Raw genomic sequence first — 12570 nt, 5'->3', positions numbered from 1 at the left:
CTTGGCTTACAAATGTGGGAAGTTAGTTCTCCTACTCAGATCTAATAAAACCTACATAAGTGCTTAGGGGACACTTACTGAATGAATTCATTATATCTCAATCCTTTGGTTAAAAATCTGCATTTGTTATATAACAATTTTCATTCATCTTGTGCTTTTTTTTTTTTTTCTCTAAAAGGTTCTCATCTTTCTATTTAAATTATGTGTTGAATTACTTTAGCAACTCATAGTTCAGGGTCAATTGTCACTTCTTATTCTAAAAAGAATAGCTGTAACATTAATTTATTGATAAATTAATATCATTTATTAAATGCTTAAGACATAAGCAGGCACTATGCTAAGCACTTTTCCTGCTGTTACACTTTTAGCCCCACAACAAAAAGTATGTGAGAAGTCTTATCACTTGTATTTTACCGATGAGGAAACAAAGGCCCAGAAGAGTTCTGTAAGTTATCCAAAGCCCAAAGCTAGAAATGTGTTCCAGTCAGGCCTGTTTCCTTCAAAGCCCATGCTCTAACCTATTCTATTACCATCTAGAGACATCATTTACCTTACTATTATTATAATTCAAAGGAATATCCCTATATAAGCATTATGTTTCTTCCATTCTAAGACATGTTTATTTCACCACATTTGAAAGTTATGCTATTGGAATGGTCTTCCAGTGGTGTGCATAGATGTGGTGCTGGTGGTGTTCCTGCATCACCATTCACCCCTTCCTATACAGCTCAGAGCTGTTGAAGAGAGGTGACTCACCATGAATGGTTTTGTACAATCTAGGGTAAATCCTTTAACTCACAAGGTATAGGCTTCTGTTAGTACCAACAGATTGTTTTTTCATTAATTAGGGCCTTGTGGTCCTTTCAGGAGGCAACTCCTGTCCTAAAGCAAACTCTTTTCCCTTGACAACCAACTCTGCTCAGTTAAAATGTAAAAGGCTTTCTTTAGCCCCAGGATAAAATAAAATTTCATTTGCTTTTATTTTTCTGCAATAATGCCAATAAGGAGATATTGCCGGGGGCATGAGGGAAGCCAATTCTATAGTTGAACAAACTGATGGTAAATCTACTTGCCAAATCCTAATCATACCCACTGAATGAGCGTTATGAACATGGGTGCGTGCATGCATCCAGGGTAAGAATGAGTTTTCCTAAAATCACTTAATATCCTAATACTCAGATTCTCACATTCTCAAACTCCTCACACAAAAAGTGGGTTTGTGTGCACAGTTATGAATTGAAACTACATAGCATCTTGATGATTAATAACAGATAGCATTTACTGAGTGATAGCATTATTGAATGGTGACTCTGTGCCTAACTCCATTCTAAGTACTTTAATCCTAGAAGCTGGTGCCATTATTATCCCCATTTTTCAGATGAAAAACTGAGGTACAGAGAGAATAAGTCTATTGCCCAAGGTCTCACAGCTGATGAATGGCAGTCTTATCTCAGACCCCATAATTTTTGCCTGTACAGTAAGATACAGCCTCTTACTGTATCTTCAAACTAAATATAGGATTCCAGAAAGTACTAGACAAAACTCTAAACTATGATGATGATGATGATGATGATGATGATGATGATAACCATTTACTGAGCTTTTATGCACAGGCACTATGGTAGTCTCCCCCCAACCCCCCACATATCTCATTTAATCTTAATAATTTAGGGATTTAAATTTTATTATCCTTATTTTATAGTGAAATTGAAGCTCAGAGAGCTCAAGTAATCTTTTTAAAATCACAGAGCTAGTTATTGACTGACTTGGGAATTCAAACTCAAGTGCGCATTGCATTGCCTAGCTTCCACACTTACACAAGTTCTTAATTTGGTAAATAAAGAGAACTAGAATATTCTTCTCAGCACTATAATAGTCACTATAAAATACATGATCACTAATTACAAACAGGAAGCTTGCTATCTTCCCACCCCAAAGTGAAGTGGGTATGATATATTTTTAAAATACCCTAACAGCCCCGACCCGTTTGGCTCAGTGGTTAGAGCGTCAGCTCTTGGTCCAGAGAGACTTGGGTTTGGTTCCCGCTAAGGGTGCGTAACTTGGTTGCAGTTTGTCCCCATCCCTGGACTGGGGCCGTGTGGGTGGCAACCACTCAATATGTCTCTTTCATGACCATGTTTCTCTCTCTCCCTCCTGCTCTATCTGAAGATCAATGCAAAAATGTCCTCAGGTAAGGATAAAAAATAATAATATAAAAATAAAATAAAATAAAATACCTTAACATCCCTGAGTAATACATATACTTTGTGGCTTTAGAATTTAATATTTCTATTAAAGTTAATCCCTCTGTAGAACAGTGTCTGACTTTTGAATTAACTGCAAATGAATGGCAGGGTCAGAAAGGTATAAAAAATGACTGCAGCTTTTCCTTCATATTTGCTTATAATTATTGATTGGGGGTAAAAAAAGAACAGAAAAAACAATTCATAAATAAATTGATATTTCCCATTCCTTTAAATTTACTGAGACTCAGTAAATGGAAACATAGTCAGATAATAAAGTAAAACTACAAGTCCCATGTGGTGGAATTTCTTGTGGAGAGTTGAAAGCCAAGAGTCTGAAGGGAGATTTGGGTATGTTTCCTTGTAAGGAGTGGCATCTGCCTTCTAGGACCCCTTGCCCAGTGAGCACAAGCCACTGACTCAGGCTGCCTCATAGAGGTTGCCTTAGAAGTTTGAGGATGAGGCTCTGGTTTAGGAAGGTTAAATCATTGCCCCAAGATCATACAACTAGAAAAAGGTGAAACCTAAATCTAGTTCTAGGCAGGCCCGAATTCAATCAGGGCTCTTAGCTATTGTATCATCCCATCTTGGTTTCGAGGTAGGTAGCCAAGTGACTCATCGATGGAAATGGCTTCTCCATAGGCTTAACTTACCAATTATCAGTGGAGTAAAACATGCTCTTAAAATGTACATTTAGATTTTAATACTATTACTTCTAGAGGCATTTTCAAATATGAAAAATAATGAATGTCAAGAACTTAAAAGAAAAGAATCTCTAAATATATTAAGAGCTTTCTTTTTGCACCTTTTCTGGGAAAGCTCTGTGGAGACTTTTAAAGGACTTAAAAATGGGCTGGATATAGTAATCCTATATTATGCAGTATTTTAAACAAGGCTAATTGTATTAACCTGATTATAATATATTCTTACTTTTTGTACCACATTAATAATATAAGCCAAAACAAAACAAAACAAAACAAAACAAAAAACAAAAACAAAAACACACACAGCAAATAATTTTTGCTCTTTTTCTTTGGTATAATTTGACCACTTTGTAAGACCTGGACAAGTATCTTTGTGCCAACAGATTCAAGCATGCAACTTTTTCTGGGAGGATGATTGTGTTTATATTACAAAGATTAAGCATAGTGCTGCAAAAATGGGCCAGTTCATCTACTTTGAAATTGTAAGTATCTTGTTCTCTTCTGGCACTGGGAGGAAGACATGATGCCACTGGACACATTTCTAAAACTCTCAGACAAAATTTCATGAGTGGGCAATATTTATTTCTCCGTAAATGTACTTTTTTTTTTTTATTATTATTTAACTTTAGGAGGTTTGTGTACCATATAAAATCAACCATCATAGCACAGTTTCTAAAATGAAAACATTTTAAATAAAATCAACTATTCACTATATGTAGAGTATGAATCAAGCTTCTACTTTGAAGCTTGTTTCCTTATGGTTAATTATTTGCTGGGAGAGATGGGAGCAGGAAAACTAAATAAAGCAAAGGTTGCAACTCTAACCCCTGCTAAGGGGATGGGTTTGCAACTGGCAAAATGATTAGCCATTAAATTATCAGAAGAATAAACTAATAATGCCTTCTAAACAATAAAGTGTTTGTCCATCACAATTTCCCAAGTAGTGGGGCATAGTGGTACATTTTACTTGGACACTGGAACAGAAAAATCAGAGGGAAATACACGTCAGTGGAGAGGGTTTCTATCTTTTACTCTTAAAATTTACTTCAAGGGCCAGCAGCCTGGCAGGAATTAATCGGGGTGTTCTATTTTGGGCACAACTCTAGGAAAGAGCTTCTAGGACTGACCAGATCTGAGAATGAGTTATAGATAATATAACCAACTTTTCCTCCACACCAATACCCATCCCTCCAGAAATCTTAATAGGCTTTTGAAAGGTCCCGTTTAGAGCCACTGCATAAAATGATACTTTGATGAAAAGGGATTGGAACATGGGTTAAAGTCGACATTGAAAGGTGACTGTAGAGGGCATGGTGTTCATACAATCCTCCTTTAATATGTGTAGTGTGCACCTGTGATAAGATGATTCATTACCTGGGGCCGCTCTTTGACAAGCTCTATCGTTCAGCCCTTGGGGTTATGATGGGACAAACCTGCACCCACCAAGGAAATATAACAAGGTCAGCTTTTTCCCCCTGGGACATAAATGGAGATGGTTTAGCTTATAATGCATCTCTGTTTACTCTTTATGTAAAATAAAGACAGGGTTCAAAATATTACAATTCCTGCAGGCCAAGCAGGGATGCGTAAACAGTGTCGGGTAAATAACTCTGGGGGGAAAATCTTGGAGAGGGTGCAAGCTCCTTCTTCTTTGTGTTTCATTAAGGAAATAGCAACATTTGAGATTGAGTGTCAGGCCTTCAAATGGAGGGCACCCTGAGACCAAAAGCTTTTTAAGAAGCTTTTACATTAATTGGGGTCTTGAAAATGAAGCCACCCTCATCTTAAGCTCCATCAGTGTCTTGGTGACCTCAACGCTGGCACATTAACAGTGTGAGGGAACAGGCGTACTGCTCAGGACATGAGGAAGGTTTGCTGGACTGGCAGACTGACAGAAACCTACAAGCATGCAAGAGATCACTGAACTTCCCTGAGAATCAGCAAGAGGCCTGGCACATGCAGCCAACTTACAGTGGACTTCACTCTAATTCACACTTTTTCTTTGATATTTTTACATGACTTCTTCAGTCTTTTCCCGTCACCTCCTCATACACTCCGAAATTGGCTTATAAAGCCAATTTATTAAGTTGAGAAATCTTAGAGCAATTAGAGAGGGAAACTTATAGGCTTCCATAATTACCCAAGTTTAAAAAGAATGCAAAAATAAAAAAGGAAAACCAATATTTTATGTTTAAATTTTTTTTTTTTTAAAGAGTGCCCGATTATGAAAAGTAACTTCTTCGATTAAGGTCAGAACATAAGTCACTATATAGAAGTGAAAACAAAATATGACAGACATTCTAAGGGTAAGAAAAAAAATCTTCCTTCTAAAAGAGAGATAAACCTTCCAACTCTTCTCCTATTCTTGACACTGCTAGTAAACATTATTTATTTGCCTCAAATAGATGTGGTTACATATCACTGTCATGCAAAAGAAATTCATTTCCTTTCCGAGTTCAATCTGCCATAAAAATTCACTCTTGTTCCCAACTCCCACTCACCTGTCCTTGTGCATTAGTAACTAGTTGACCTGTGACCCCCTGAAGACTGGAGAGAGCATTGCCAAAGGCCTGTGAGCTTGCTATGGAGCCCATGGCTGCTGCTGCTGCAGCCGCTGCAGCCTGACTTGCTAGTGGATTATTAACCAGCTGCAAAGAGAGAAAAGATCAGGATGAAACCACTGAGAGATACACAGTTACAGCACACAAATAAAACATTCACTGGAGGGAGAAAGTTCTCACCCCAACTGGCTCATGCAAAGGGCTGGGAACCCACTAGAGGGGGCCTGGTGAACATTCCTTCAGAAGCTATGGAGATTGGGGGATGTTGGAAATGAGGCTGGAGGAAAATGTTTTCTACTAACACTGGGTTGCTAAATACAGCCTGGGTTTAGGACTAACTCAGGAGAGAGTGAGGTGGAGGGGTGAGGTGGGCCATTAGGATCTTTCCAGGTGGAGAAATGATTTGGGAGAAGTCCCTGAATTTTGTCCTCTAGACTAATAAAACTCTGAGGAAATGTCCACTGTCCTTGAGGTAACCAGACAGAATGTGGGATTAAAACAGGAGTATGAGTGAAAGAGAGAAATAGATTTTATGGATTTCTTTTTCATCTGGGAATTGCAGTTTCTTTTAGGGTTACTGGGCAAGGCAGATGGCTCACTCTACTTCCTTTTCTAAAGAAGAAGGAAACCAAAGTTAGTGGAAGCCTCCAACCTCTGTATTTTCAGAGGGTGAGTCTAGGGTTGGACATTTTTGGGAGGCTCACTCTGACCATGAGATTCAAGGCCAGTGAGAAAGGTCCTATGGTGAATGGTTAGGTTGACATCTGCTTGCTGTTTTAGCTAATATATACCGTTCTTTTGGTGTCTTTCCTGAGACAAGAGTGAAATAGGAAGAAGAATTTGATTGGGGAGGAGCACTCAACAGGGAGGTTGTGGCTGGCCAAATCAGTTTTACTTGGAGACCAATTCAATATTCTTTATCCTGACAATTTTCCACACCATAGGTTTTCAGGCCTTCTGACCATGAGACAGAAGTGTAGCTTGAACTAAAATCTGCATTTAAGTTAATGACTAGATATAAATTCAAGAAACATTTAAACTATTTTCACAGTATTGGTTTTGATACATGAATTTCATTTGTATTTATTCTAGGGTGTTATTTTTTTTCCATATAGTTCCTCTCAAGTACAACAATTGTTGTATGTAGTAATGCATTTTCCATCACAAGTTCCCACATCCATGAAATTCCTGCATTTTAGCAAGAACCTGCCAAGACTAAGACTTGGGAGAAAAATAATTAATGCCATACTTAATTCAAGTCTTGGAAGCTCTTTGAACAATGTCTTATTTTTTTTTTTACTTGCTTCTTTACTTTCCCCATTCTTTGTCTCTTTTCTTTCTTTTCCTTCTTCCCTCAAAACATATTTTATTATTTAATTTCCTTGAAAAATAGCCTAGAATTTATATTATCTCATAAGAAAGGAAATATTAATTGTGAAAGGAACATAAAAAAGGACAGGAATTTAATAATTCTTTTTTCATTAATGTGATATTCTTATCTTATTGGTTTCTTTATTAATTTATAACCAATTTTTCAAATAACTAATTCTACAGTATTTGCATTGGCCCAGCACACTTTTTAGAAATAAAAATTCATTTTAAGCTTATTACTTTATGTCTTTTGCCTTTACTCTCTTCTAAAAGACAATAATGATTTTCTTTTAAAGGAGAAAAAAATTCTCATTCATCAGCCTAAAAAGAAACCCTGTCTTATGCCAGATTACCAACATGAGATTTAAAATTCAGGTGGGCCTTGATCTTAGTTTTCTGACTATATTTTAGTAGTGTATATGAGGCAAATGATGGTAATATTAAGAGAAAGTCTTCTTGTTTTTGGATTGACTACCTAAAGTGACAGAGTTCATATTGTGATCATTTTTTACTCCTAAAGTAAAGAGATCCCTTGAGGGATCCCATCCCCAAACTGCCAGGACAGACACTGCCCATTGGTACACTATCTGAGGTCATCTGCCAGCTATTATGTTTACATTTCTTTTGTGCAATATAATTCAGATTATAATGAAATCCCCAACATTCAGAGAATTTACAAAATAATCTTCTTAATCTTCAAAGAAAGATTTAATTATGTGCAGTTTGGTTTTAGTGTTGAATATATAATTTTGGGTGATAATTTTAAGTCAACATATATGGAATCTCCCCTGAGGAAAATAGACCATGATTCCTATAATGAAGGGAAAATACTTTTAGAAATTGTAAGACATTTATTAACATTGAGGTCAATCAAAAATTCATGTAGGAAATTATGGCATTACTCTCTGGATGCAATTACAACAGTATAGACTGAGAATTTTCTACATTTAGGACACGTGTATTGTTCAGCTATAGTCCCATGTGTCTGCTGTATATACAAGCATTATATACATGTTAAACTATTGTCCTAAATATAAAGGAAAGTAGATACTTAAAAGCAGGCTCTGAGCCTTTGTGTTATGCCTTCTGTTGCTTCGGAAGACTGCTTCAGCAACCACACATGTACAGATTTTGTTTATTTTTAATGTTTATTTCCTCTATATGCTGGGCCTAGGTTGAAACCCAATTTGTTCCCCTTTTTGCTGCCTTTCTCTCTTAATGTTGCAAACACCAACTGAATGACTCTTTTATTTCTTGTCTGGCATTCCTAGGTCTTTGTGAAGTGAATGGGATCTGGGGATATGCCTTGTTGGCCTCTGGAACTAGAGCTAGAACCAAAGGCAAGGGAGTATGGTACAGTCTATGCAGACAGCAGCTATAAATTAATCTGTAAGCTGACAGCATTTCATGTGGACCATTGGGTTATTAATGGATACAGCTTCATAAATATCTTTTGGCTTTTCTGTCTGTAACTGCCAAGGCAGAGATGTTATATCCATAAGATATGTGGTGAGGAGCAGGGAGAGGACGGTGAGGAAACCATAGTGTTCTCTTCATCACCTCAGGTCATGTCACTCTGTATTGTTCCCAGTCATGTCATATTAACAGAGTTCCTATCAATACTTCCTCGTGATTTGAGACTTCAGGTAGATTTGGACAGCAGGGCGCCCAGGCGCTATGAATGCACATAATGAACATGCTAACGTTCTGAGACAAACTGGATATTTTGAAGTTGCTCTCAAGTTTATGCCTTCAGATCTTTCATTGCCAATGTGCCTGACCAGCAAAGGATGGACCTAATAAAGTCTGACTGCATTACATACTTGTATTTTCAGCAGACCAATTTTGAAAGACATGCTGAATTCTGGTACATGCTTATTTATAAATGTGGAAGCTCTCAATGCAAGAATTTGCAGAAGGCTAGAGTTTTCATGTCCATCCAAATGGATTCTGGAAGGAGACACATCAAACTTCCGGTCAAGATGGTGGCATAGGTAAACAAGGTATAGCTTCCTCCCACAACCACATCAAAATTACAACTAAACTACAACACTACCATCATTCAGAACCACCTGAAATCAAGCTGAATGGAAGTCCTACAACTATAAAATTAAAGAAGCAGCCACATCGAGACTGGTAGGATGGACGAAGGCACAGACAGGCTTGTCCCACACCCACGTGGGGCAGATACAAATCAGGAGGATACCTTGGCTGAGAAAGTCCTCCCTGAGGGGTGAGGGGTCCCTCTCCCACACCAGGCACCCAGCTCAGAGTTCCAGTGCCAGGAAGAGAAGTCCCCATAACTTCTGGCTGTAAAAACCAGAGGAAACTGAGGCTGAGAAAGGCTGAGGTGGCTGGAGCCCCAGGCTGATCCTCTTAAAGGGCCCGCGCACAGACTTACTCGAACCCACTCCCTCTGAGCTCAGAGGGGAGGCAGCTTGAGGGGCACTAGAGACATATAGGGAAGAACTGAGCTGTTTGGCCTTGGAATAAGGGCTGGAGAGGCGACTTTCTCCTGGACAGATGTGCTCGTGGAGCCTGATGTTCCTTTGGTGAGCCCTTGTGGGGTGGCAGACAGCCACCATATCTGGGACTCCAGCAACCTGACTCACACTGTTTGCCCCACCCTGGTAATTACCTGAGGCCTCGCCCCACCCAACTTTCAGGCCCACCCAAGCTGTTTCCAAAGGCTTTACCTTAGGATTGGCCTGTCTTGGAACCTGCTTCAGAGTTTCCTGAAATCTCTCAAACAAGCAGCATCTGGTCTCAGCAAGCCCCATACCTCTCATTGAGTGGCCCCAGGCCTGGCACTAGAAGTAACCAGCCTTGGTTCACAACTTGGCTTCTTCTGGACACCTCGAAGCCTAGCACAAGAAGCCGCCATCTGCAGATCATGTTGTAGCTTATGCCGAGTGGCCCCGCACAGAACACAGGCAGTGGCTGACCTCCATAGCCAGCACACCCAGCGGACAGCTTCAGACCACATCGAAACACCACCACCGAAGCACCTCCACAAGTGACCCACTCAATGAGCGGACTCAGTGCGTACCAGAGCCCTGATGAAGTAAGTCTTGCTCTGTGTGGTGGGCCCCTACACAGATGATCCTCCAAGGTAGTCATAGGCCAGTGGCTAGTGGGCACAGCAAGTCCTTGCAGCTGATCAGCCTGAGTAAATCCCTCCCATTGATGTGCCAACAGCAATCAAGACTCAAACCCAACAGAAGGGTGTACAGTCCACACTAGGGGTGAACCTCAAGGGCTCAGTTGGGGTGATCCAGGAGACTGTGCCACTGAAACTATCGGAGACCTACAATAATAGGCCACTCTAAGAAGCCTAGGAGCCAGAGCAACTCTACCTAATACATAGAAACAGTCACAGGGAAGCAGCCAAAATGAAGAGACAAAGAAACATGTCCCAAATGAAAGAAAAGAACAAAACTCTTAGGAAAGAAATAAAATGGAGATAAGCAATCAATCAGATGCAGAGTTCAAAACACAGGTTATAAGTTTGCTCAAGGAACTTGGTGAGACATTCAAGGGACTCAGTGAGACCTTCAAAGAATTTAAGCAGATCTCCAAGGAACTTAATAAAAACATCAACATAAAAAAGAACCAGTCACAAATGAAGGCTGCACTAACTCAAATTGAGAATAATTTACAGGGATCAATAGTAGAATAAGTAAAGCCAAGAAGCAAACCATCAATATGGAATATAAGAAAGCAGAAAACACCCAATCAGGACATCTTGGGGGTACCAGAAAGAGAAGAGAGAAAGCAAGAAATTGAAAATCTATTTGAAACAATAAAGATGGAAAACTTCCCTAACTTGGTTCAGGAAACAGACATACAAGTCCAGGAAGCACAGAGAGTCCCAAACCAGTTGAACCCAAAGAGTTCCACATCATCATCAAATGCTAGAGGTTAAATACAAAGAGAGAATCTTAAAAGCAGAAAGAGAAAAGCGGTCTGTTACCTACAAAGGAGTTCCCATAAGACTGTCAGGTGATTTCTCAAAAGAAACTTTGCAGGCCAGAAAGGAGTGGCAAGAGAGATTCAAGGTGATGAAAAGCAACAACCTACAACCAAGATTACCCTAACCTGCAAAGCTATCATTTAGAATTGATGGACATATCAAGAGTTTCCCAGGCAAGAAAAAGCTAAAGGAGTTTATCACCACCAAACCGTTATTATATGAAATGTGGAAGGGTCTTCTTGAAGGAGAAGAAGAACAATAAAATGGCAATTAATACATATCTATCCACAATTGAATCTACAAACAAAATGAGCAAGCAGAACAGAAACAAACTCATACATACAGAGAACTTTTATTGCTTGCCAGACGGGTTGGGGCTGGGGGGACGGGTGAAATATATGAAGGAATTAAGTAGTACAAATTGGTTGTTAGACTGATGAACCTCAAAGGGAAGTGGGGAGGGAGGGTGGCATGAGATAAACCAAAGAACTTCTATGCATATATGCATAACCAATGGACACCAACAATAGTGTGGGGAAGACAGGAGTGGGGCAGAATTGGGGAGGAGGTGGTCAATGGAAAAAAAGGGGAACATCTGTAATACATTCAACAATAAAGATGAGTAAAAAAAAATGGATTCTGATCTGTGGATACATTAAATTATAGTTCTGGAATCCTCAGATAGTCTAAAAACCTACTAAGAGAAACACTAGTTTCTTAAGACACACCCTACCTCAAATTTTTAGAGAATAAAATAACAGAATAATTTTAAAAAGTAGTTTTGTACCACTAAGGAAGGACCACAAATCTCACAGAGCCCTTTCCATTCATGCAGTCGAAGACATCTGCTTTAAAACCAGACTGCCATGGCTATGACTTTTAATAAACTATGCCTCATTTTCTTGGGTAAAATAGGTGTAAAAAGAGTATCCATTTTATTATGTAGAAAGTTGGAAAATGTTTATGATATAACTGAATAAAACAATACAAAATAAAATAAAAGAGTATGCATTTTAAAAATAGCAGTTATTTCATGTACACACTCACTGATCTATGATGAGAATTAAAAGATTGCATGTGCAAAAGTTTTAGAATGATACTTAGTATATATCATATATATCATGGTCTTTTTTTTTTTAATGGGAAATGTAATTCCAGGCGGGCGCGGGCACAGGTGCATTTCCTGGTTTAGTGGCATCTGGAAACACTGACAGTGTTCTTTTGTTCTTTTTTTTTACTTTCAATATTTTTATTTTATTTTACTCATTTATTTTTGTTACAGATGTTTCTCCTTTTTCCCCAATTGACATTCCCCTCCCCGTTCACCCCCACCCTGTCCCCAGCTTTGTTGTCCATGTCCACTGGTTATGCATATATGCATATAAGTTCTCTGGTTTATCTCTCCCAACCCCCTCTTCTGGGATTGTCAGTCTGTACCCCACTTCCACATCTCTGAGACTTCCCTGTTCTTCAGACTGTTATGTCCATTATATTCAACAAAAATGTGAGATCATATGCTATTTGTCTTTCTCTGCTTGGCTTGTTTTGCTTAGGATAATATCTTCCAGGTACCTCCATGTCATCTCAAAGGATAAGAGATCTTTCTTTCTTACAGCTACATAGTACTCCATTGTGTATATATACCACAACTTTTTTATCCATTAGTGTACTGATGGACACTTGGGCTGTTTCCAGATCTTAGCTATTGTAAATAGTGC

The 12570-nt window shown here is 38.9% G+C and overlaps 1 protein-coding gene across 1 annotated transcript in view; it reads right to left on the bottom strand.

Annotated features, from left to right (window-relative positions):
- The window catches only part of POU6F2 (POU class 6 homeobox 2), a 792586-nt gene that overhangs the window by 64467 nt on the left and 715549 nt on the right, over positions 1 to 12570 (bottom strand). Inside the window, exon 6 of the mRNA XM_036247198.1 lies at positions 5449 to 5595. Coding sequence (XP_036103091.1) covers positions 5449 to 5595 — 147 coding nt within the window. The remainder of the gene's footprint in view (positions 1 to 5448; positions 5596 to 12570) is intronic.

Source organism: Molossus molossus, unplaced genomic scaffold (assembly GCF_014108415.1).
Source record: "Molossus molossus isolate mMolMol1 unplaced genomic scaffold, mMolMol1.p scaffold_m16_p_7, whole genome shotgun sequence".
Taxonomy (NCBI): domain Eukaryota; kingdom Metazoa; phylum Chordata; class Mammalia; order Chiroptera; family Molossidae; genus Molossus; species Molossus molossus.
The sequence above is the reverse complement of the archived record's forward strand: the minus strand, read 5'-3'. Positions and strand labels throughout refer to the sequence as shown.